Consider the following 23,457-nt stretch of genomic DNA (forward strand, 5'->3'; position numbering starts at 1 on the left):
AGGTGCCTGTTTTATTGCTATCTGATGCCCCTGCAGTGTCCTCTCCATCATGGTCGGAGATCGTGTGTGGGCCTCACCCATACCGTGTGGGCCCAGTGTTCCACGGACTTCAATAGAGCACTACCTGGACTACTTTCTTGGTGTATATTTTGTTTATAGTGTATACATGTATATTTTTGCATACTGGATTTTAATATATTACATTATGGGGCATATTTATACTCTGTTTGCACCGAATTAGTGTCATTTTTTTTAACTCTAATTCGGTGCAAAACTAACTCCATATTTATACTTTGGTGCTAGACCCCTCTAGCACCAAATTTATGGATTTAAAGTCATTTTTTGAAAGTGGAGACCTACTTTGCCTTAATGAGATGCAAGGTAGGCGTTCCCGTGCAAAAAATGACTCTATGGCCTTAACGCCATATTTAGGGGCATATTTATACTCTGCGGCATATTTATACTCTCTTTGCACCAAATTAGTGTAATTTTTTTTAACTCTAATTCGGTGCAAAACTAACTCCATATTTATACTTTGGTGCTAGACCCATCTAGCACCAAGGCCCTGATTTAAACTTTTTTTGCACCGCATTAACGTCATTTTATGACACAAACGTGGCGCAAACTTACAAAATATTGCCCCTTATTTATACTTTTTGCTGCAAAACTGCACTAACTCAGTTTTGCGCCAAAAAGTTTAGCACCGGCTTGCACCATTTCTGTGCACCAGCAGGGCACCATATTTATGTAATGGTGCAAGCCGGTGCAAAGGGTAGGCTAGAGTTTTAAAAAATGACTTTAGTCGGGCGGGGCTGGCAGTATGGAAGAAGAGAGTTTAGCACCAAACAATGGCTTTAGGCAGGTTAGAGTAAAATAAAAATGACTCTAACCAGATTAGCGTCATTTTATGGTGCTAAACCTACCATGCCACATGACTCCTGCCTTAGAAAAGGCAGGAGTCATGCCCACCATCCCAGAGGCCAGCACAGAGGACAGGGTTCCCCTGGGCATGGCCATTGCACCCGGTGCCATGTATGGGGGCCCATTTCAGGGCCCCCTATGGCACTTTCAAAAATAAAATGCAATCTTACCTGTACTTACCTGGGATGGGGTCCCCCATCCTCGCAGTCCCTCTAGTGTGGGTGGGGGTGCCCCTAGGGCCTAGGGAGGGCACCTCTGGGCTTATTCCATGGTGTTCCACCATGGAAATAGGGCCACAGGTCCCCTAACACCTGCCCTGACCCAGGTCTTAAAAAATGGGGCAAAGCAAGCTTTGCCCCATTTTTTGACCCCTCCTCCCTCCCTTGCACCATTTTTACATGGGAGTATAAATATGGTGTTAAGGCCATAGAGTCATTTTTTTGCACGGGAACGCCTACCTTGCATCTCATTAAGGCAAGGTAGGTTTCCACTTCCAAAAAATGACTTTAACTCCATAAATTTGGTGCTAGACGGGTCTAGCACCAAAGTATAAATATGGAGTTAGTTTTGCACTGAATTAGAGTTTAAAAAAATGACGCTAATTCAGTGCAAACAGAGTATAAATATGCCCCTTAGCGTCAAAAAATGATGTTAATCTGGTCAGAATCATTTATTTTTACTCAAAACTGCCTAACGTCATTTTTTTTTAAGCTAGCCTACCCTTTGCACCGGCTTGCACCATTCCATAAATATGGTGCCCAGCTGGTGCTAAAAAATGGTGCAAGCCGGTGCAAAACATTTTGGGGCAAAACTGCCTTAGTGCAGTTTTGCACCAAAAAGTATAAATAAGGCCCTATATTCTTTTGTCTTTGCATTCTTCCGGGGGGGTTAGTGGGTTTAACTGTAATGTATCATGCTGTATTAGTGTGTGTGTTGAGGTGGGTGAGGGTGGGGTTGAGGGTGTTGCGTGTTGCATGTGTGTGTCCCTGTTTTTTCCCTCCCCCCTCCCCTGTGTCGTAGGTGCAGTACTCACCATGGTCTTCGCCACTGGCGTTCGTGCTCCTGGTAGAGGAGCAAGAAGATAAGGGCTGGCAGGATCTGCAGCTCTGGTTCCATGGCCTCCGGATTCCTTGTGGGGTGTGTAGAGGTGAGCGTTTTTCCTTCGAAGTCCTGTTTCTGCCGTGTTTTTGTCCGCGGTGAATCCACCCCGGAAAAGGTGGCGGATTGGTAGGTTGTGATACTGTGGGCGGTACTTTGTCCTCTGCCTGTCTGTTGGTGGTGACCGCCGCGTTGTTTGTTTGCACCGCCGTGGCGGTCGGAGTGTTAAAGTGGCTGTCTTTGTTGGCGGTTTCCGCCATGGTCGTAATTCCAATTTGTTTACCGCCGGCCTGTTGTCGGTCTTACCGCCACTTTAACACCATCCGCCAGGGTTGTAATGACCACCAAAGTGTTATTATTGAAACACATACATGGATACAAGTGTCTTTTAAGATATAACCACTGATGAAATGTTTTAAAGTGATTGTTACAATTTTTATTTAATGTTTATTGCAAGTAAACAATGTAGGTGACTGAGGGCCTCATTCACATTGTGGCAGATGGAATACTCTTTCACAATAATTACAGATATCCCGTCTGCCATAATGTGATCGCCATAGGAAATACCGGGATCATAATAATGTGGACGGGGTATCCATTACGTTTGTGATAGAGCGTTTCCCTCCACCAAGAACTAGGCCAGGCCCTTAGTCTTTGTTTCCACCTTATATGGAACAAGGTTGTGTCTGACAAATTTAAATTGGCTACTGGTTTAAAGTCCATGGTAAAACATACAGAATGTTTTTATTACAGTCTTGCAGCAGATTGTGTGTGTGTTTGTGTAAATATACATCAGACTCCTGAGGCTTGTGGAGTTTACAAACATCAAGGGAAGTTCATGCAGACATAATCCAGTGGAGTAACACATATTAACAGGGTCATCTTCAAGGTATTGTAAGAAGTTGTAAGAGGTTCCCCTTTCCACCATACTCCCGCTCTACCTATTGTTGTGTTCCCCACCCAAACATAGCCCCTCCCCCCCATAAGAATGTTTCTACAATACACTAGGCATTTCTAAAATCATATACATAAAAACATTTTACGGATATTGTGAAAAACTTCTATTTTATGTTTTTCTCACTGTGGAAGTCAACCATATATGTGACAATTTTTCCATAATCAAATGTGATCACAATCCAAGATGGCTTCAGTGACGAGGCTATCCATAAAAGGGAAATAACCACAGCATCAACAGCCTTAAAGTTACATGCTTATGCTTTTTTAATTCTGAGACGTGATAAATTTTACCTCAGGGCAGGATAGGTGCATAAATATCCAAACAATTATTTATCCTGAGAGCTACATGGAATTCCCCCCGTAGTACACAGAGGAGACACATACATGATCTCAGAGTAGGTCTGTAAACAATGAAAAAATTATCTGTGATACGCAAAGCTTTAACTTAAGTCTGCAGTGACTGGGAAAAATACATAAATTATCTGTACATTACTGAAGAATTTGACATCTATGAGCTAAATGAAAATACTTTTATACTGTTTGGGATTATGTTGCCTATAATCCCACAATGAGGTGGTCATTTCGACCCTGGCCGAAGACTTCCAGGTCACTGCCGATGGGCGAGCAGGGAAGACCACCACATTACAAGTGTGGCAGTTTGGCCTCTGCCAAACCGGCACATGCCTGCTGGTACCGCCAGGGTGGCAGGACAGCCGGGCCGGAGATCAGCTTCTCCAACCCGGTGGTCCACTGAAGACTACCAGCGGTATTAGGAGTCACCTGTCCACCAGGATTTCTGCACCGGTAGCACCTCCACGAAACCCCTGCCAGAAAGGCTGCCGGCATAAGGAAATTCCTTTCCTGTCATCGGCAGCATCTCCACCCACCACCCTTCCAAAACAGCACACCCCTCCCCCACTCACCCTTCCAACAGCACCACCCTCCCCACATACATGCCCACGTATCACCATCATGCATACATACACACATTCACTCGCACCAACAGACATGCATTCACACAAACATACCAACATTCACTCACTTCAACAATCACATGCATACACACATACATACACATTTACATTCACATATGCATGCACACTTACATTCACAAACACACACACAACAACCCCCACCTCCCATCCCCGTCTCCTGTTATGTGATCAACTTACCTTGTCTGGCGGGAAGGTCGTCCTCCAGAAAACGGGAACATGCACTTCTACTGTTGGCAGTGCCCCGCCATCAGGACACCACCTCGCAGTATTACTGATCATAATACGGCAAGCGGAGTCCTTGTGGCGTGGTGGTGACGGCTGGGGAGCGACTGCTGCGCTGCCGACCACCAGCACGACTGCTGAAGGATTTCCACCCGAATTCTGTCGGAAATCCTTCAGTACTCATAATATGGTGGTTGGAAAATCACCAGCACTGGCGGTCTTCTGGCGCCCGCGGTCAGAATGACCACCTGAGTCTGTAATAACCAAGGTGTTACGATCATGAGAGCTGCATAATTTTACTCCCATAGTGCTTGTAAATAGTCATTATATTATCTCTCAGAAGGTATAATTTAATTAGCAAAGCTGAGTAATAGATTTATTCCATAGTTCCTAGAGAAAAGAAAGCCATACCTTAACACCAAATAGGTATTTACATAACAATAACATTTCCCACTTTGCACACTTCTTCATTAAAACCCTTATAATAATTGGCAAAGACTCACTAGAGAGTTGAACTGAGGGATCACATTTTGGCCCATATTTATACTTTTTGACGCTAAACTGCGCTAACGCAGTTTAGCGTCAAAAAGTTTTGCGCCGGCTAACGCCATTCTGCAGCGCCATGCGGGCGCCGTATTTATTGAATGGCGTTAGCCGGCGCAAGCAGACCGGCGCTGCCTGGTGTGCGCGAGAAAAACCACGTACACCAGGCAGCGCCGGCGTAGGGGGAAAATGGCGCATGGGCGTCTTAAAATGGGGCAAGTCAGGTTACGTCGAAAAAATCGTCGTAACCCGACTTGCGCCATTTATTTTCGACGCCCATCCCCCATCAACATGACTCCTATCATTGTAAAGATAGGAGTCATGCCCCCTTGCCCAATGGCCATGCCCAGGGGACTTCTGTCCCCTGGGCATGGTCATTGGGCATAGTGGCATGTAGGGGGGCACAAATCAGGCCCCCCTATGCCACCAAAAATTATTAAAAAAAAATAAAAAAAATACTCACCTGAATGTCCCTGGGGTGGGTCCGTCCAGCCTTGGGTGTCCTCCTGGGGTGGGCAAGGGTGGCAGGGGGGGTCCCTGGGGGCAGGGGAGGGCACTCTGGGCTCATTTTGAGCCCACTTGTCCCTTAACGCCATGCCTGACCCAGGCGTTAAAAAGCGGCGCAAATGCGCCGTTTTTAGCAACACCCACTCCCGGGCGTCTCTTTTGCCCGGGAGTATAAATACCACGTAAAGGCCTGGGAGTCATTTTTTAGACGGGAACGCCTCCCTTGCATATCATTAACGCAAGGAAGGGGTTCACGCTAAAAAATGACGCACATTCCGGGAACTTTGGCGCTATTCGCCTCTAACGCCATAGTATAAATATGGCGTTAGTTGGCGTTAGTTTAGCGTCGAATTTGCGTCGAAAAAAACGACGCAAATTCGGCGCAACCAGAGTATAAATACGGCCCTTTGTATCTTGGGAATTGATAGGATGGAGTACACTGGCTTCTGCTCCCTCTTACTCTCCCCCGCTTTCTCACTCACTCTCTCTCTTTACCATATATCACACACTTAAATTGTAATGTATTGCTTTTCTGTTGTAATACAAGGAAATGTACTGATACCATTTTATTTGTTCCTGGTCATGTTCATCTCCCCTTGTAGTCAATAGTCAATCATCCTGTTTGACCCACGGGTCGCACAGCTTTAAGTACATTGTAAGTCATGCATGGCCATCACAAAAAGGATCTGTGCTAACTTTCCCATACTTTCCCCATACCATCCTCATTGTTTGCCTAATCTGGTGCTGATATCAACTAATCTGTATTATAACATTATCTTAATTAGTCTATCAATAACAATATTTTGCAAAACAAACCAAAATATGTATTCTCAACTAAACAAAAATAAAGGAGGAGTTATCTTTGATAGAGGTGTATTAATGGCTAGAATAAAAAAAAACTAAAAATATGTCACATTCACATGTTCTAGTAAACCCTATTATAGCTCCAATCTTCACAAGCTTTACTTAGCTTTAACTCTTGCCATTGCCATTGCCACTGTCTTCCTCACTCAAGCCATCTGCCTAGAAATTCTCAAGATAGCCCAGAACTTTCCACTTTTAAAGAAACCTACACTAAACCATGAGGGCCGTGCCAGTTACAAGCCCATCCATAACTGGCATGCCATTTATTAGCAAGATCCTTAAAAAACACAGTTTTTGTTCAACTTCAAGATCACATCAGTGATAACCATCTACTCAACACCTACCAGTCTGACCTCTGCTCTTGCAGCAGCATGGAGACTAATACTTTACACATAATATATGATGCCTTGTTGACCAGGTATAAAGATGACCTTTAGACCTATTATTGAGGGACATCTTATTTCCCTTTGATACAGTCGACCATCCCACACTCATAGGCACCTTAGAGTCACCAAAGGGATTTGCTGGCAATGGGTTTCCTATGTTTCCTTCCTACCTGGCACATGTCTTGCTATGGGCATAATGTGTTTGTAATATGTCAATGATGGATAACCAAGACAACTGTTTTATCAATGATGGAAGACTTTAACAATATAGAATGCATACTAGTTTTTTGTTTTATTACATTGATCACCAAAGTGGGCTTTGAATGTTATATTGCTGCAACACGCACACCCTAATCCTGTCAGCTCTAATCAAAGACATATTATGAAACCTAAAATGTCTCTGGCTTTCACCATGATTTGGCTGCTAATTGGTACAATACGTATCACACTCAATAAAATTCAGTTTCTCTGAGTTGCAATTTAGCAGGTGCAATTAATTAATTGTTTGTAAATCAAAGTATTTGGTGATGTATAAAATAACTTAAATATTTAATCTATTTTGTAAATAATGCTAAATTACTTGCATTGCTACAAATAGTGTATATTTTTTCCTGATTTCAGGTTGCCCTACCAATAGTAGTTCTTCAGATTGTAAAAGTCTGGTTGATGGATTTCAGGGATGCATGAGGTTAATCACGATTGGTGGAAAAGCTGTTGATCTAATCTCAGTGCAGCAAAACATTGTGGGGAATTTCAGCGGCTTGCAGCTAGACCTCTGCAACATCATTGACAGGTAAGGACCTTCATCTCATAGCTTACCTCTTAGCCCACATTACAAGTGGGCCTGAAACTTTTAAGGCTTGCCAAAACAAATCAGGATTTGAAGTTTTGTGGAAAAAAACATACACAGAACTGGCAATTTCTACCACACAATTATTACCAGGGAAAACCTCTCAGATATTGCATGGGGAAATATTTACTTCTTGGAATAAGGGAAAACAAAGAGTTCATATTCATTATTTCCCAATCTCACAAGCCGAATTCGGAATGGGGACATAAGACACCAAGGTAACAAACAAATCAGTTTTGAATTTTTTGCTCAGCAGAAAGCAAGCCTAACTGCCCACACCTATTGTAATAACACATCTACCTTTTTTTCTGGGTATTTCATCTGTGTTCACAGCTTTCTCCTAGTTTTCAATTTACAACATAAGGCTTCTGCAAGCAACACGTTCCAATAAGCTACAGCCTTGCAGGATAGCATTGTACACTATTCCATTTTTGCATACGTTCGCGAGAGTTGGTTAAATGGGCGGGGGGTGATCCCTGTTCAAGCACCAGCCACAATCCTTGGAAAGGTGAACAACAAAAAGTCACAAAATTATCCTCTGCTTAACCCTGGGCAGCTTGGCACAAAAAGCAGTTAGGTTTCACTTAGGAACAATGTGTGAAGTATTTATGCAACACACAAAACGTAACAAAGTGAAAACACAGCAGAAAAAAATCCACACCAGTTTAGAAAAATTATATGACACCAAAAATGACAAAAATGTAATCAGTAGAACCGGAGTTGTGAATTTTTTAAGGCTTTTTTGGGGAAAACTAGTCCCTAAAAGATCAAAGCTGCAGCAGCGGACATCTAGTCACACGAAGCCATGTCACAGTTGAAAAATAGGTCCGACTTCAATGGAGCATGGGTTGTAAACAAGAAGTAACTTCGGCAAGTAACTTACCTTCGGGCTTAGAAGTAATTTTGAAGAAAAAGGCTTGAGAAGGAAAACTTCAGTGGGCAAGGCTGCAGGTGGTGCCTGAGGAGGGAACGTCATCATCGGGGAGCAGCTGGACCAAGTTGTGGTGAAAATTTCTAAGTTCGGACTCAGTCACTTTCCAGCGGGCAAAGCAGAAGACTGTAGCCAACGAGGGTTCCAAAGGCCGGTTACCCCTTTAGTGAAGGACTGCTGAATAGGATTTGGGCTGGCGAGAAGATCCAGAGAGTGAACCTGGTGCCTTCCTTGAAGTAGAGGAGGTTTGTAGGAGTTTCTTTTTGAAATGCTTAGAATTTCTTAACTCCCCTGCCCTGACTGCAGGAACAAGGTAGTGCTGACAAACCCTTTGTTTGAAGGTAGAGCACAGGCTATTCAGTTGCAATTGGGGCTGTGTCCAGCTCCCCCGCACCCTGCCAGCTCATGGCCCACTCAGTCACACCTAACTCATCTATCATGTGACATCTGAGAGTAATTCACAAAGTCTAACTTCCCAGCTACACCCAGTCCTGACCTAGGACAGGCACCAAATGGCTAAAGGCAGGCAAATGGCAACTTTCTAAAAGTGTAATTGCCAAAAAATAGGATTTTTAATTACAATGTAATTGATACTAAATATCAAATGCTTATCTGTCCCTATCAAAAGTTATCAATTATTAAATGTAATAATGCAACCCAATGTTATCCTATTGAACAGGTAGGTCTCATAGCAGTGAAAAACGAGTTTAAGAGTTTTTCACTTCCAGACATGTAAAACTTAAAAGTACATGTCCAACCTTTCAATCACAATGCACCCTGCCCTATGGACTACCTAGGGCCTACATTAGGGGCGGCCTAATGCAATAAAAAGGGATTTTAAGACTTGGCAAGGGGGTTCTATTCCCAAGTTGAATTGGTGATACTGCATTCAGACTGTAGTGGTGGGCCTTGGACATATTTTAAAGCTAGAGTAAGAGTGAATTAAAGTGAGCATGAATGAGTGAGAATGTATGCGTCACAGTGAGTGATAAAAAGTGATAGATATTATTAGGGAGGGAGTGAAAGTGAGTGCCAGAATGTGAGTGACAATGAATGAGTGAGTGCAACCTAGTGAAAATGAACATGTGAATGAGTGTGAGTGAATGTAAGTGAGTCTGAATGAGAATGTGGTGGATCCAGGGGGTGGTGGACCGAGGGAGTGTGAGTGAGAATGTTGCTTGTGAGTCTGTGCCATTTGCTCTAGCATTGTGGAGGTAATTATTGTATTATGGAGGGATCCAATGCAAAATACGGGCACTGGAGATCATTTACATGACAGGCAGCTGTGACAAAATACTGACAGACTAGAGGTAATTCTTGGCATAGTGAAAACATACTGGTACCGGCACACTGGAGGTAATTGGTACTGGAGGTTGTTCTTGACATAATGGTAAAATACTAGTACTGGGATACCAGTGGTAATCTTTTGGCATTTGGGATCCCTGTGGAAAAATGCTGGAACTGGCGTTCTTGAGGAAATGGTGCTCCTGGCACATTTCAGTTTGGAGGTAATTATTATCATGAGGGAGGAGAACTGTGGCACATGAAAGGGGGGCAATCTTGACAGGATGTTGGATCTGACATACTGATGTAATTTTTGACATAAGAGTTATCCATAGTATGTGAATTGCAATAATGGCAGCATTCTGCCTCTGGTATTATGTATGTAATGTTTGACCTAAGAAGGCACCCATGTGAAAATGCTGACCCTGACACAATGGAGGTACTTTGTGGCAAATTGTGCACCAACAGCACATTTTGAAACAGTTGGATCAACTCCTGAAAACGTTCAGGATTCATTGGCTTAGCACACTATAAAAGGACTTGAATATTTAAGGAGTGCCCCTTTAGAGTCTATGAATTTTTAACAAATGTATGTGAACGTTGTGCTTCAAAATGCATTATTGAATCCCATTTCTTTTCAAACCTTTCTCTGGGACAGGACCCCCAAACCCTCTTAGAAGAGGTGTAGCTCACTTGCTTCAGTTGCCTGCTAAAACTCAGAGCTAGTATTATGCCCTAGAGCTTTTAAAGATCATATCTTCACTCTAATATATGTGACATATAGACATGTGTATGGCTTGTGTTGTGTTATCTTAATAATGCAACTATTATGAAACATCAGCACTGTCACTCTTTGAGATGTCATCAGGGTTAAGGTCATCTGACATGTCGTCCTGGGAAATTTCATGATGTCTCTACCTGTGATGCTGTGATGTCATTATGGTCAAGGGCTATGTAGTTTCTTTCAATTAAGTTCTATTGTGCCATGATCTGGATTCTAAAACTACAGTGCAGCACACTTGTCCAATCCCATAGCTTGAACACTGGACTGCGCTCCCTGGCCCAGGAAGTGAATAGCAAGTGAAGGCGAATAATGCTTAATGGAAAGAGAATACAGCATTTTTTGCATTATCGATAGTCACAAAAACATGCAATTTTACAAAAAAGATCTGAAATCAGGTCAATGTTGGGAAACAAGGCAACAGCAAAAACATGGATGTCATTGAACATTGGCATACTAGGTGTTTGACAAAAGCTTGAAAACCATAGGAGGCCCTGTAACGTTCTTGACAGCATTCAACGTTTTCACACATTCAACTATGATTGTATTCTATGCACGGCCAGTAGTCTACATTAAGAGCTTACTATCTTACTGGAAAAGGTATTTGAGTATTTTACAATTTGAACTAATCTGCAGTCACCACCAGCGACACCTTCAAGCTCCTGTAACCAACGTTAATGAAAGGAAAATATCATGATGTCAGACAGCATCCTCAATGAAAATAGAACTGTAATTAGTGAATAACTGAAAGTAGAACACTCTTTTATTTAAAAAAAAAAGATGAACAGTTACAGCTAGTACTAAGATTTAAATTGAAAAAATATTAGGACTGCATCTACATTAATTATCTGGGGCTTTATTGAATGCACACTCTTGAGAATAGACACACTCTGGTGCAGGGCTGGCTTTAGTACCACTGGGTGCAACAATCGTTTTTTGGTGCCCCCATGACCTCCTCCTCGGATTCCCTCACTACCACCTGGCAAAAGTGCCCCTCATCTATCCATAGCCACTCTCTCATATACATTTAATTTGTTTTATAGCGCTGGTGAAGGCTGGCTTATCTCCATTTTGATAGCCACATAAAATACAGATCTGTTCTTTGCAGCAGGGTTATTAACCCTCAGCGCTACTTAATGGCAAGTCAAAACTGCCACTAAACTAAAGATCTCTCTCTCTAGCAGGATCATTAATCGCAAGAGTAATCTTGACATTTTATTGCTGCCTGAAAGCTGGACACACAAAGTATTCTGCAGCAGGTGCCTTTAAATCTTAAGTTATTGCTAAACATAGTTATCCCCCCTCCAGATCAGCACCTAGTGGCAGTGGCATCATCCTAAAGCCAGCCCTGCTCTCGTCCTCAGACCTGCGGTGCTTTGTCCGAGCTCTATCTCAATCTGTGTTACTGTCTATGTAGAAAATGTGACAATAATCAGATTAATGTTTACCATACACCAATGAGGGATATTAAACTTTAGAAAATAATCTTAGGTATTACGATTTCATTTTCAACAATAGAGAGGGCTCTAAACTCTAACAATACCAAAGGACATTTTATTAAATACGTACTGTTGGTCATTAAAAGCAGGAACGGACTGAAAGCCAACATTAGCGCTGGCAAAAATGTTCGAATCAGCCCACACTGGTGAAGACAATGACTAGAATGGGGAGAATGATGCCAATGACAGGTATAGGTAGCTCATCCTGCTCTGAAAGCAGCCGATGATCCAGCGGCCCAGCTGGAAAATGCCAGTGTCAGAATGACCAGTCCCGCCTTGTTTAAGAGTTAGCCCTGCAACAATGACTTACATGCGCTCGCTGTACATTGACGCGATGAAAAAGTTGATGAACCACAACCTAACCAGAATGCTATTACAAAGTGTCTAAGAGTCAGAGCATAGATTCTATGTGCAAACGACGATCCCCCCGAGCGAGTAGCTCTATGTTGGAAACATGTCCATTTAAGAAAATGGGTCTGAGAATGCGATTGTTATGTCAAAACCTCATGCTTCAGGGACTAATACTTACGGCAGGTCTCATTTATTCTTGCACGTGAAGGAAGGATGCTAAGCTTCCGAGATTCACCGGAGACATCTGCCCGTTGCCTTGGGTCTGTATCTGACATGCACGCTCCTAATTGGCAGGCTGCTTCTTGCAGTATGCAGGTCCCTGGAGAAAAGCGTAAAATCTGATGAGAAACTATGAAAAGAGATGCCTTCATCTAGCCAAGCAGATGGACTTAAATGTCTTAACTTAGTAAGAACGAGAAGGTAAGTTGTGTTAGCAGATTGCCCATCCCCAGTCAATATGCAAAACAAAGAGATATTATTTCATATTAATATTAGAGCCCCTTAAAGCTAACTTATATATTCCAGGAGTATTCTAATACCATGATACAGGAACATATTTAATTTGCATCATGGAAAGTCAGTATATCCGCAATGTCGAAACTAACTCTGAAGATTTACATCAGGTCAGGCGATGTTTATTGTGATGGATGTTAAATGTACATAGTAAGTGTGTTTAGCAATAACATTATGGTCCTGATGTAGAGTTTGCTTGAGAGGGTGCTCTGTCATTTACATGGCAGAGTACCCACAGGCAAGTTTGTGACCATAGTATTGTTAAATCAGTCAGCTGCTTTCAATTCAATCTCCCATAAAATCTTGATATCTAGGCTCACCGATAATTGGATTGAGGGCACCGCTTTAAAGTGGCGTGCTTCCTATCTTGACAATAGAGCTCAGGTGATTCATCTTCTGCTGTTTCGCTCTGAATTCCGTCACTGGGAACAGGGTGTTCCTCAGGGCTCAGCACTGAATCTCACGCTGTTTAATATTTAGTTTAGCCAGTAGCTCATCTACTCCACAGTCGGGGTAGTCTTCAGTGAGAATTATGCGGATGTTACTTAACTTGTAATAGCAGTGGACTTGGTAGCCCTTGTTCTGTGTGAGCACTTCCATCATTGCATGCACAAAATGAGTAAGTGGCTGACCTCGAACACCCTCAAGTTTAATGAGGATGAAGCTGAGGATCTTTGTTGCACGGCAAACAGGATCACTTGTGCTCTCCCCTCAGGCTTCTGACCTCTTTTGATTTTCCATCAGTGGGATCGTCTGCTGTTAGGAGCTTAGGGTGTATCTTTGACAGTGAGTTGCTGTTGGTGTCCTACGCAAACAGGTTGACATCAACATGCTTCTCATTCCTCAAAGTGCTCTGGAAGATAATAATGCACCTTCCTGCCGAAAACAGATCACTGATTGTTGAAGCTACCTTTAGTCAGTTAGACTATGGGAACTCTTGCTCCTTGGCTCTCCCAACTATATGATCAAGCATTTCTCTATTATTCAAAATACAGCTGCGTGCCCTCTCCCATCCAGAAGCCTCTTTGGTCGCTACTGCTCTACAAAACTGTATTTGCTTCCTGTGGCTAAACGAGTTCTTTTCAGCTCTCTGTACATTTTCCACAGGACTTTCTATGAGGTTGGCCCTGTTTATTTGCCGGACAGGTTTAATAGTTATTGCCCTATCCATTATCTGCATTCCTCTGAGGCTAAGGTTTTGTTGCTGCTAAAATGTAGACTTTCTCAGGAGGGCAGCAGAACATTCTCTGTACCGGTGGCCCACATCTAGAATAGCATGCTAATCTCTTTAAGGTGAACTTCTGACCACAGTCAATTTAGAAAGTTACTCAAAGCCTGATTGTTCACCTTGTAATTTTGTGTCTAGTTGGGAAATAGGATCGTTAAGCTCAGCGCCAAGATGCCTTCTTAGGAAAGCGTGTGCTTTAGAAACTACTTATTATTATTAATTATTATTATTGTTATTATTATTACCACTATTATTACTATTACTCTGCCCCCACACTGGAAATACTGTTGGAAAACCCACACCGGCTATGCGAGTAGATCCGACAGTTCACCCTGTTTCGAATGGGTGGTGTTGTGCCCTTCAAAAGCCAAGGGAGTTTATTTCTGGAAAATACAACTGTTTGCTGAGTCACTGACTGAAGCACTTTTTTGAAAATTTCTAAATAGTTGTTCACGAAACTGTCAGTGCCTTCAGAAGAGATCCAGTGGCACAGAGGTCTCTGCAAGGCTCGCATAGATATCTAAATATGGTGGGTGATAGCCAAACAATGTAGCAAATGTAAAAGATAGCAAATGTAATGACCCCTGTCACCCTGACGGAAAGGGAGCTGCCCTACCATACTCTAGATGAGGCAATCTGCTTTTGATTCCTTGCTTGTATTATTGCAGGCTTCTGATATGAATAGGTAAAGAATTTTGTGCACAAAATAAAATGAGATCCTTTGCACAGATTCGACAATACAAACTCACAGCAAAACTCCTTGCCTGGCAGGACAGGTTTCTATTCTGCAATATGGTAGCGGGGCAAATACTATGATATTTTTCATTACTGCAAATTTGGTCGCGAGGCAAATATTATGATATTTTTAATTACTGCAAATTTTCTAGCAGTAAATAATAGTAAACAGAATAAAACATGAAAGGAAAAGTTCCACAGTAATACACAGCATATACATTAGTGTTTTTTCTATGATGTCACACAAAGTCCACCAATCATATTGCATGGTGCTCTGCACACGTCCTGACGCAATACTTCTTTTTCTTTATCGAAGAGACAACAAATCAAAGTACAAATCAAAGTACAAATAAATGAAATTGGAAATACCAGAACCTTAAATTGAAAGCAGCCACTGGAAGATTCTAGCATTCTCATTGTCTAGTAGAGATCAAACTGCTAGAGTAAAAATAAAACATTAAGGCCCAGATTTATGGGATTTGTGGCACAGGGCAGTGCAGCAAGTCATCTTGCTGCGCTGCATCACAGGGAAAGGACAGGAATGTTCCATATTTATCCAATATGGTGCATTCCTGTCCTTTCCGCCTCTACTGGCGCCCTTTTTTTCTGCCTAATGCCAATGCAGGTACCCTTACACCATGGTGCATACAGGATTGTTTTTTGGTGCCCATTACTGCACAAAAACAGCCTGCAAGGCTTTTTTCCCTTCAGAATGCAGCACACATAGAAAGAGGTAAAAACATGGAAAATAATCATAAATCCCCTTGTTACACCTCTCTTGGGTGATGTATCTTTTTCACACATTCCCAGGTTTACACATCATAATCCATGGATGCTGAGAGGAAACACCCATGCAACACCTCTGGAAACGCCTCCCTGTCTCAGAGTAATGTAATGCAGCGATTTGTGTTGCATTACATTACTCAAGATTTATGAAATCAGGCAAGGCCATGCAAGGGGACCTTGCATGGCTTAACAAATCTCATTTAAGGCTTGAGTCGCTCTTGCACCACAGTGCGTGGTGCAAGAGCGACACAAACCAGGCCATAAATAACGCCCTAAGAGAGAAATCAGGAGAGATACTAATAACTTTTTAAAGGATATTTTTATAATGCAGCAGACTCTGTAGATAGTGACAAGAAGAAACTGTGGATTCAAAGTCAAACACTTTTGTTGGAAAATTACCCAGTTTTTAATTTAATTATGGATGGTTCATTGCGGACCTCCAAAAGGAGTTTACTGCACAATTGAACTTGTTGAACGTAAGGAAATTTCAAAGTTTGCTTCAGTATACAATTTTAGATTGTGAGAGAGAATGTATTTCTGAATTTATTTGTTAAGAAAGTTGGAGCTGTTTTATGACAGACTTCATGCACGACACATTGGAAATAGTACGATTTGCTACAGGTAACCAATGTAGTTGATATAGATGGTTAGAAAATGAATGGAACTTTTTCAAAGTGAAAACACATTTAACACAGACATTTTGTATTTGCTGTAGATGATAGATGCTTCTTTTGGGGGCAGAATTGAACTGAGTGTCTGTATTCAGTTTAGGACTGTGCAAAGTTTTAGCCACCATTATTCTGTGGCTAAAAGAAAGAAAATGTAAGGGCACATATATGATGTTAGTGACATATTCCATTTGCTTCTCAAAATGTATTTCAGAATAAGAAATCAGGCCAAGGACCACAACTGGCACTGTGTTTGGGCATTTTCCCGTTGAAAGGGGTCACTATGTGGAGTCCCAGTTATACAATTTGTTATGAACAAGAAGAATAACTGATTTGGATAAATTTAATTTGGGGTGGATTTGATTCATACAGGTATTGACAGGTTCCAGTGTGGGGGTTGAACCCACCATCACGTTCCCAGGGTCATCTTTTAGGATAATCATTTTTGGTGTGTCATCTGCATCAAGCTAGATGATAACATTGAATTCTTTTTGAAGTAACGCCAGGGAATGGTCACAAAGCTGACACACACGAGACTGTCCAGCATAGTGGTGTTTTTGAAGATGTGTATGACTCTTATTGAACCTGTTGCTTCCTGTTTGAGATGAAGAATTTTAGACACTGGAAGACTATGGGCCTCATTATGAAGCTGGCAGTCTTGAGATGGCCAACCTCGCTGTGGCGGTCTGACTGCCGCACTCCAGGCAGTCCGACTGCCACATTACGACCCTAGCAGTCAGACCACCAGGGGACCGCCGCCTCCACCAGGAACATGGTTCCTGACGGGCTGACGGTGGTCGGACTTGTGGTCTGCCACAGCGGTGCTGAGTTCAGCACCACCTTGCTGATCAGGAGTCCCTTTCTGGCAGCCTTTTCATGGCAGGTTAATCCACATGAAAAGACTGGTGGAAAGGAAGTGCTAGGGGCCATAGGGGGCCCCCTGCACTGCCCATGACCATGTCCCTGCCCAGCACTCTTGGAATGCGCACCTTTTGCTTTGCAGACGGTGCGCATTCTGAAAGCGCTGTTGTGCTATGGTAATCACCTCATCTCCCTTAAGGAAGCTGAGGCCAACACTGCAGCACTGTTCCTGCCAGGCTGACTGGCAGGAACGTCGTAATACGATGTTCCTACAGGTCAAAATCGTGATATGACTCATCTGAACGCCAAACTCGTAATGAGAGGCTATATATGGTTATATATGGTCACGCTTTCTAGTAATTGGAGTAATAGCCTATGATCAATGGTGTCAAAGGCAGTAGAATGATTCATTAGTGGAGCAACACCGAAAACCTCTGCTGACAGCTATCAACCTGAGATCATCAATGTACAAAATTAAGTTATTACTTGTGAGAAGTGTAAACCTCAGTCAATAATAAATGCAATCTTTGTCTGGGTGCCCACAAAAGTTACTAAATAAACATGAGTTTATCCCTCTTTTAGCTTGGCACAAATAGCCTAACTTAGAGGCAATGTGGAAAGTATTTATATAATATAAAATGAAGAAAAACACACCAGAAGAAAAATCTCAAATTAATTCTGTAAAACAGAGTTGATGTCAAAAAATAAAATAAACAGTAAATAAAATACCAAGAATACCAAAATGACAAAACCTCAATCATTAGGACAGGAGAGATTAGTTTTTACATTTCTATGTGAAAATAGGACCAAAAAGCAGGAAGCTCCACCTTTGGTTTTCTGGTCATGCTGGACCATTGTAAAGTCCAGCACGACCAGTTCAGGCCAACCATGATGAAGCACAGTGTGGATACAGGGAGCAGGTCATCCTGCTAAGAAGTTACCTTCTTTAGTCTGGGCTAAGAGCTGCCATTCACATTGATAGCGAGGAGATCTTGGGATGCACAATAAGTGGGTCCGGTATTGTGGACAATCAATGTTTAGGCACAAAGAACTGGTAGTTTCTGGAGCATCATGTTGACGGTCATTCTGGATGGTTGCTGTTGACGCTAAGAACCGGTCCTGCTGGAGCTTTGCATTGGTGGTTGTCACAGACGGTCATGTCTTGACTCAACGAGACTGCCTTGCAGTTGTGCTAGCGCGCCCGGTCCTTAGTAAGTAAACTTACAAGGGGACGTGTATAGGCTGATGAACCTTTTGATGTGCATGGAGTATCCTAATCATGTAGTAACTGATGTCTATCAATAATCAATATACAAATCTATATCCACTAAGGAAAACATTAATCATCAATCAATAGTGTCAACATTTCATGAATAACTACTACTCAATATAAGTTTTGACAAGTTTTATTTCCCTATTAGTTACAATTCTAATGCATGAGGTTAACTCGAAATGTATTCAGTCAACTCAATATTAATTCATTAGTGATCACCAATAACATAATCTAATTAGAACTTGTGAAAACATATGTTCTTAGGATACAGCATAAGCCAATAAAAAAGAATATGTCAACATTAATTGCAGATTTTATCAAATCAGTCCGTCAATCATTTGTCTCTATATGTCAACATCTCACTTATAAGAAAACCTTACCTATCCCAGATTAGCATTAGCATATGGGACTTCATGCAAAAAACGATTCAGAACATGAATTTAGAAAAAAACATCTAACTAGGAGGAAAACCATAAAAACAGCGCAGTTGGTACTTAGAAGAAAAGGCACAAAAGTTATTCAGTCACATTGTCATAGCTACCTATCCACGGAATGGATCAGCAACAATGTCAGTCTTCATCTTCAGGTCATCAATCGATCAGCAATGCATCAGGCTCTCAGAAGTTTGAGCCCAATGACAAGGTCTTGAATCCCATCTTCTGACTTCTAACATCTGCATCAGCTCTCCCTTCACGTCTCCTGTCCTTCCCCCTTGTCATTACATTTTATCATCGTTGCCCAATCCATCACCCTAATACCTAATTGGTCAGTTAATCACCAGTTATTACCCTAACCAATAATTCTGATTTTATAAATCTATGAATTCTAATATTACGCTGTTCTCAGTTCGTTGATTGGTTCACTGTAGGATGTCCTCATCATCCGGCTTGACAGGTATCGAAAATGTTGCATCTTCTTCTCCAGTGAGTGTCTCTATTGTTTGAGTCCTGGGAAAGTACATTCCATCTACTCTACACAGTACATGTTTCAATTTAATTTCATCATCTCCTGTTCGTCGGTTCAACTAAGAATATTCTAGCTGAGCAGACTTTATTAACATGAGCAGTTCTGGGTCAGTTCAAAATTTCTGGGTCAGTCTCTACATTGCACGGTTATTCAGCTTCTGCATGAGGCCTGGCAAAACTAGGCCACAACTTTGGCTAAGTTAGCTCCACAATATAATGTAAAACACACGTTATACATCTCAATATGACACATTACTACATTATTATTACACATTTTCATTATTTCACACATTTTTAGTCATTTTATTAAAAGTCATGAATTGTGGTAGCCACTCTCCGTGGGCACATTTTCAAACGTACACATTAATTTCCCTAGATTAATCATTTCTAGCATTTTCTTATTAAGCAAAAATACATGACTCACTCCAGCACAGGGCAGCAGCAGGGCTAAGGGCCGGTCCAGGCCGGTCCAGGCAGGTCCAGTTGGAGCTGGCTAGCTGCAGTTGTATGGTGACCTCTGGAAGTTTGTTGTGCCCCTGCAGCTCAAAAAGGAAGTCAGCCAAATGACCCCTTGGAGCCACTTATAGGGAGCCAATGTCAAAGGCAAGCAGGTACAATCTTTCTTCTCCAGATAGCAGGGCAGACCTTATTCTGAATCACTCTCTGGTCCTGGAGTATTCTGATGAGAGGTTATGAAGGTGCCATGTTTATACATGGTGTCAGCCTTTGTGTGGGGGAACTCCTGGCCTATTCCCAAGACTGGTTCTTTTCATTTTTTCCCCTTCTCCTTGTCCTAGCTCCAGATTCTCTAGGTTGACAAAGGCAAAGGCAGGCCTGGTGTCAGGTTCCTTTCTGTGTCATGCCGGCAGGGCCCTTTGAGTGTAATCAGGGCAGGGTGCAGCTCCCCCCAAATAGTCTGTCACGAAGACCTACTTCCCTCACTCCTAGACCGCTTTTGTCCCCATGTCCGGAAAGAATACACAACAAGCAGGAGAGCCATTCATGGTCATTTGGCCATGGTCACTGGTAGAAAGGCACATTTGCTTTAGACTCTGGTCAGAACTTTGCACTGGCAGGAAATGTGGGACGGTCATTGATGACGGGAATTTCACTGTATAAGTAAAGTCTGGAAACTGGAGCCAGGGAGATCTCATCAGCAGTCAAATGCATCTCTTACATTGCCCTTGGTGAAGTCTTTCACAAGGAAATTGTGGATGGTTCTTTTTTTAAGCAAAGACACCATGACATCAAATAATTCACCTGTAGTCCAGTTCTTACTGTTTGTATGTAGCAGTAGTACATTCTGACACCAGGCAAGAATCCAGGACCTGAGGGGGCACTTTTGGGAGTCAGGACTCACTCCAGCAGAGTCAGGCAGAAGGATTGAGGCAGGTCCAGTTGGTGCTGGTAAGATGGACAGTTGCAGGTGAGGTTTCTTGTAGCTTGCTGTGTCACTGTAGCTCAAATAGGAGTTCAGCTAACTGACCCTTGCAGTCACTTCTGGGATCCTGGGTTCAAGGCAAGCAGGCCCATTTGATCTTCAGACAGCAGGGCTGTCCTTCTGAATATTCTAAGGTTGTCAGGACCAAGTTCCTTAGGAGCAGTACCATCCAATGTCCACCTTCTGGCAGCACCTACTCTGTAGATATATCCAACAAAGGATCGGAGTGGCGAGATGAGGTGAAGTATGGTAAAGAGGGTACTGCATAGAGGAAGACCTGACGCAGTGGAGTACGTAAATTAGTGTTGGGTTAACTTAACTGTGGAGTATATCCCCTTAAACATAGAAGCTTCTATAGACATCCCTTACCCGAATGAGATTAAAAGATGTAGAGCAAATTGTAGTTTTATAATATCTCTGATATCAGGCGTTCAAACTTATGATTTTCATATTATGCCAGGAATATTATTTTCATAATTGTCAGTGTGATGAAAGAGAAAACATTTGTTCACTTTATTTGTCTACTCATTATTCAAACAATATAACTCCTCCAGGACTGAGTTCAAATGAAACATGCTCTCAATTTGTATACCTTCTAAGTTATGTGAACAATTCAGTCTGTTGCTGCTACATGCACCATTGCCAAAAGTTTGAGTTTGGACATCAAAAAGAATGCTATGTTATTTTAACTATCTCAGGTTTCAATATGTGCCTGCTGCCACTGTTCGAGATCACACATTAAAAGATATGCAATGTTATTCACAAATATCAACAGTCACTTCTACCAAAGTTTAAGTTAGTTTAAGGATTGCAAGTGTGCATCAACAAGTACTCCATGCCACTAGGATTCAATGCGTTGTGCAAACCCTCTGAAACTAAGTAGGCCACATCACATCAAACGCTGCAAGTGGATTTTGTCCTACCATGTTTCAGAAACATCTGGTGCTGCTTAGGAGCAGAGGAGATGGGCTAATCACAAGTGCACGCCTCAGGGCATGGCTCGTATTTATACACAGGTTGTCGCCAACATGATGGCTGAGATTTGGCGATCTTGCAGGACCTCGCAATCTAAAGAGAGTATGCATTGTTTCTGCATCTGCAATTGCAGAACAAGGAGGTTACTCTTGGTAATTCATGTACACATAGCTCAGCATGTATTTATGAATGTTTCTTAATTTGGGCACAAATATTATAATAACTGGATTTCAAACAGAACGTGCAGGATTTATAAGCACATTTGTTAGCATCCTTTAATGCTTTGTTCCTGCCTCTACCACAAGTGATTAGTGTCCTTCAGTATTCTATGGAGATAAGTGTTCTTCACTGATACATAAATCAAAAGGGTGACACGCAACAAGCCTTTGATAGAGTTTGACACTGGGATCACATGGGCATTGTTGGCACATCACATGATTGTAATTGTAATTGTATTTATACAGCACTTACTACCCCTGATGAGGCATCAAAGTGCTTTTCTGTGAGTAGCATGCTACTCCGGAGCCCAAGAGGAATTAGTGGTGGATTAGTATAGGGAAATATGAGTACAGTATTAGTATTAGTATGAGTTAATTTGAGCGGAGCATATGTGAGTTTGTTAGTTGGATTGATTAGAGTAATGGATGGATAGAATAGGGAAGAATCCAGAAGTATTAATTGGGAGTTTATAGCAATATGATGAGGCTTGGGATGCGTAAACGAGAGGTGGAGGAGGGAAGAGTCTGTGGAAAAGGGTCAGGGAGATCAAAGTAGTAGAAGGGGATTTGGATGAGTCAAAGTTGAGATATGTGAGGGAGAATTTAGTAGGGTTGTTTGGGGGAACCATAGTAGTAAACTGAGGTTTGAGGTGAGCTAGATGATGTAGAGGAGGGAAGAGCTTAGGCAGGGTTATTTTGGGGAGCAAAGTAATAGAATGGGTTTGGGATGAGTCAAAGTGGGGATGGAGGATAGATTGATAGAGACATAGGGTAATGGGGAGACAGAGTAAAGCTTACCAGAGAGTAGTTTTTATTTTATTTCTTATTTTTCATTAATGTATTTATTTATTCTTAATTTTTTTAATCTATTATTTTTTCTCTAGTACAGTAGGGCTAGAGTAATAAATAAATGGATATGTAAATACATTGTAAGGGAATAAATGTGTAAGGAAAATATAAATGGGTATAATTATATACATGCACACACACATACGTTTGTTAAACAGGCTTAAAGAGTATGTGTACATTTTTTTATCTTGCAATAGTAACTCTACATATTTCTTAAAGAACTATACATATCTAAAATATACACATAATCAGGTTATAAATATTTATCAACACAGGCATATGCAGTCCATTGCTGTTTGGATGTGGTGGTTATGAAGGAACCAACTCTTGAGTAGTCTATTGAAGACAAGATAGTTATCCGTGGATCTTATATTTGAGAGTAATAAATTCCAAAGTTTGTCTGCTTGAACAGAGAAGGATGTACCACCTATTGTCTTTTTCTTGTATGGAGGTGTTTTGAGGCGGGTGCCAATCTTGAGTGGAGGTTTCTTTGGTGAATGCATTTGGTTATTTTGTTTCTGATGAAAAGCAGCCCTGTTCCATGTATAGCTTTGTGGGTGATACAAAGCAGCTTGAAGGTGGACCTTCTGGCAACCGGTAATCAATGTAGTGCTCTCAGGGCAGGGGAGATGTGGGCTTGTGGCTTCATATGTAATAGTAGCCTGGCAGCTGAGATCTGAATACGTTGTAGTTTTTTTTTTATATTAGAAAGAGATAATCCCTGGTAGAGGCATTGACATAATTCAGTTTAGATGA

General features: G+C 41.9%; 1 protein-coding gene across 3 annotated transcripts in view; it reads left to right on the forward strand.

Moving 5' to 3' along the window:
* The window catches only part of CNTNAP4 (contactin associated protein family member 4), a 2,124,586-nt gene that overhangs the window by 1,364,135 nt on the left and 736,994 nt on the right, over nt 1–23,457 (forward strand). For all 3 annotated transcript variants that reach the window (XM_069227637.1, XM_069227632.1, XM_069227640.1), the window contains exon 10: nt 7,115–7,286. In XM_069227637.1, the coding sequence (XP_069083738.1) occupies nt 7,115–7,286 (172 nt within the window). The remainder of the gene's footprint in view (nt 1–7,114; nt 7,287–23,457) is intronic.

This window comes from Pleurodeles waltl, chromosome 1_1 (assembly GCF_031143425.1).
Source record: "Pleurodeles waltl isolate 20211129_DDA chromosome 1_1, aPleWal1.hap1.20221129, whole genome shotgun sequence".
NCBI classification, from domain to species: Eukaryota; Metazoa; Chordata; class Amphibia; order Caudata; family Salamandridae; genus Pleurodeles; species Pleurodeles waltl.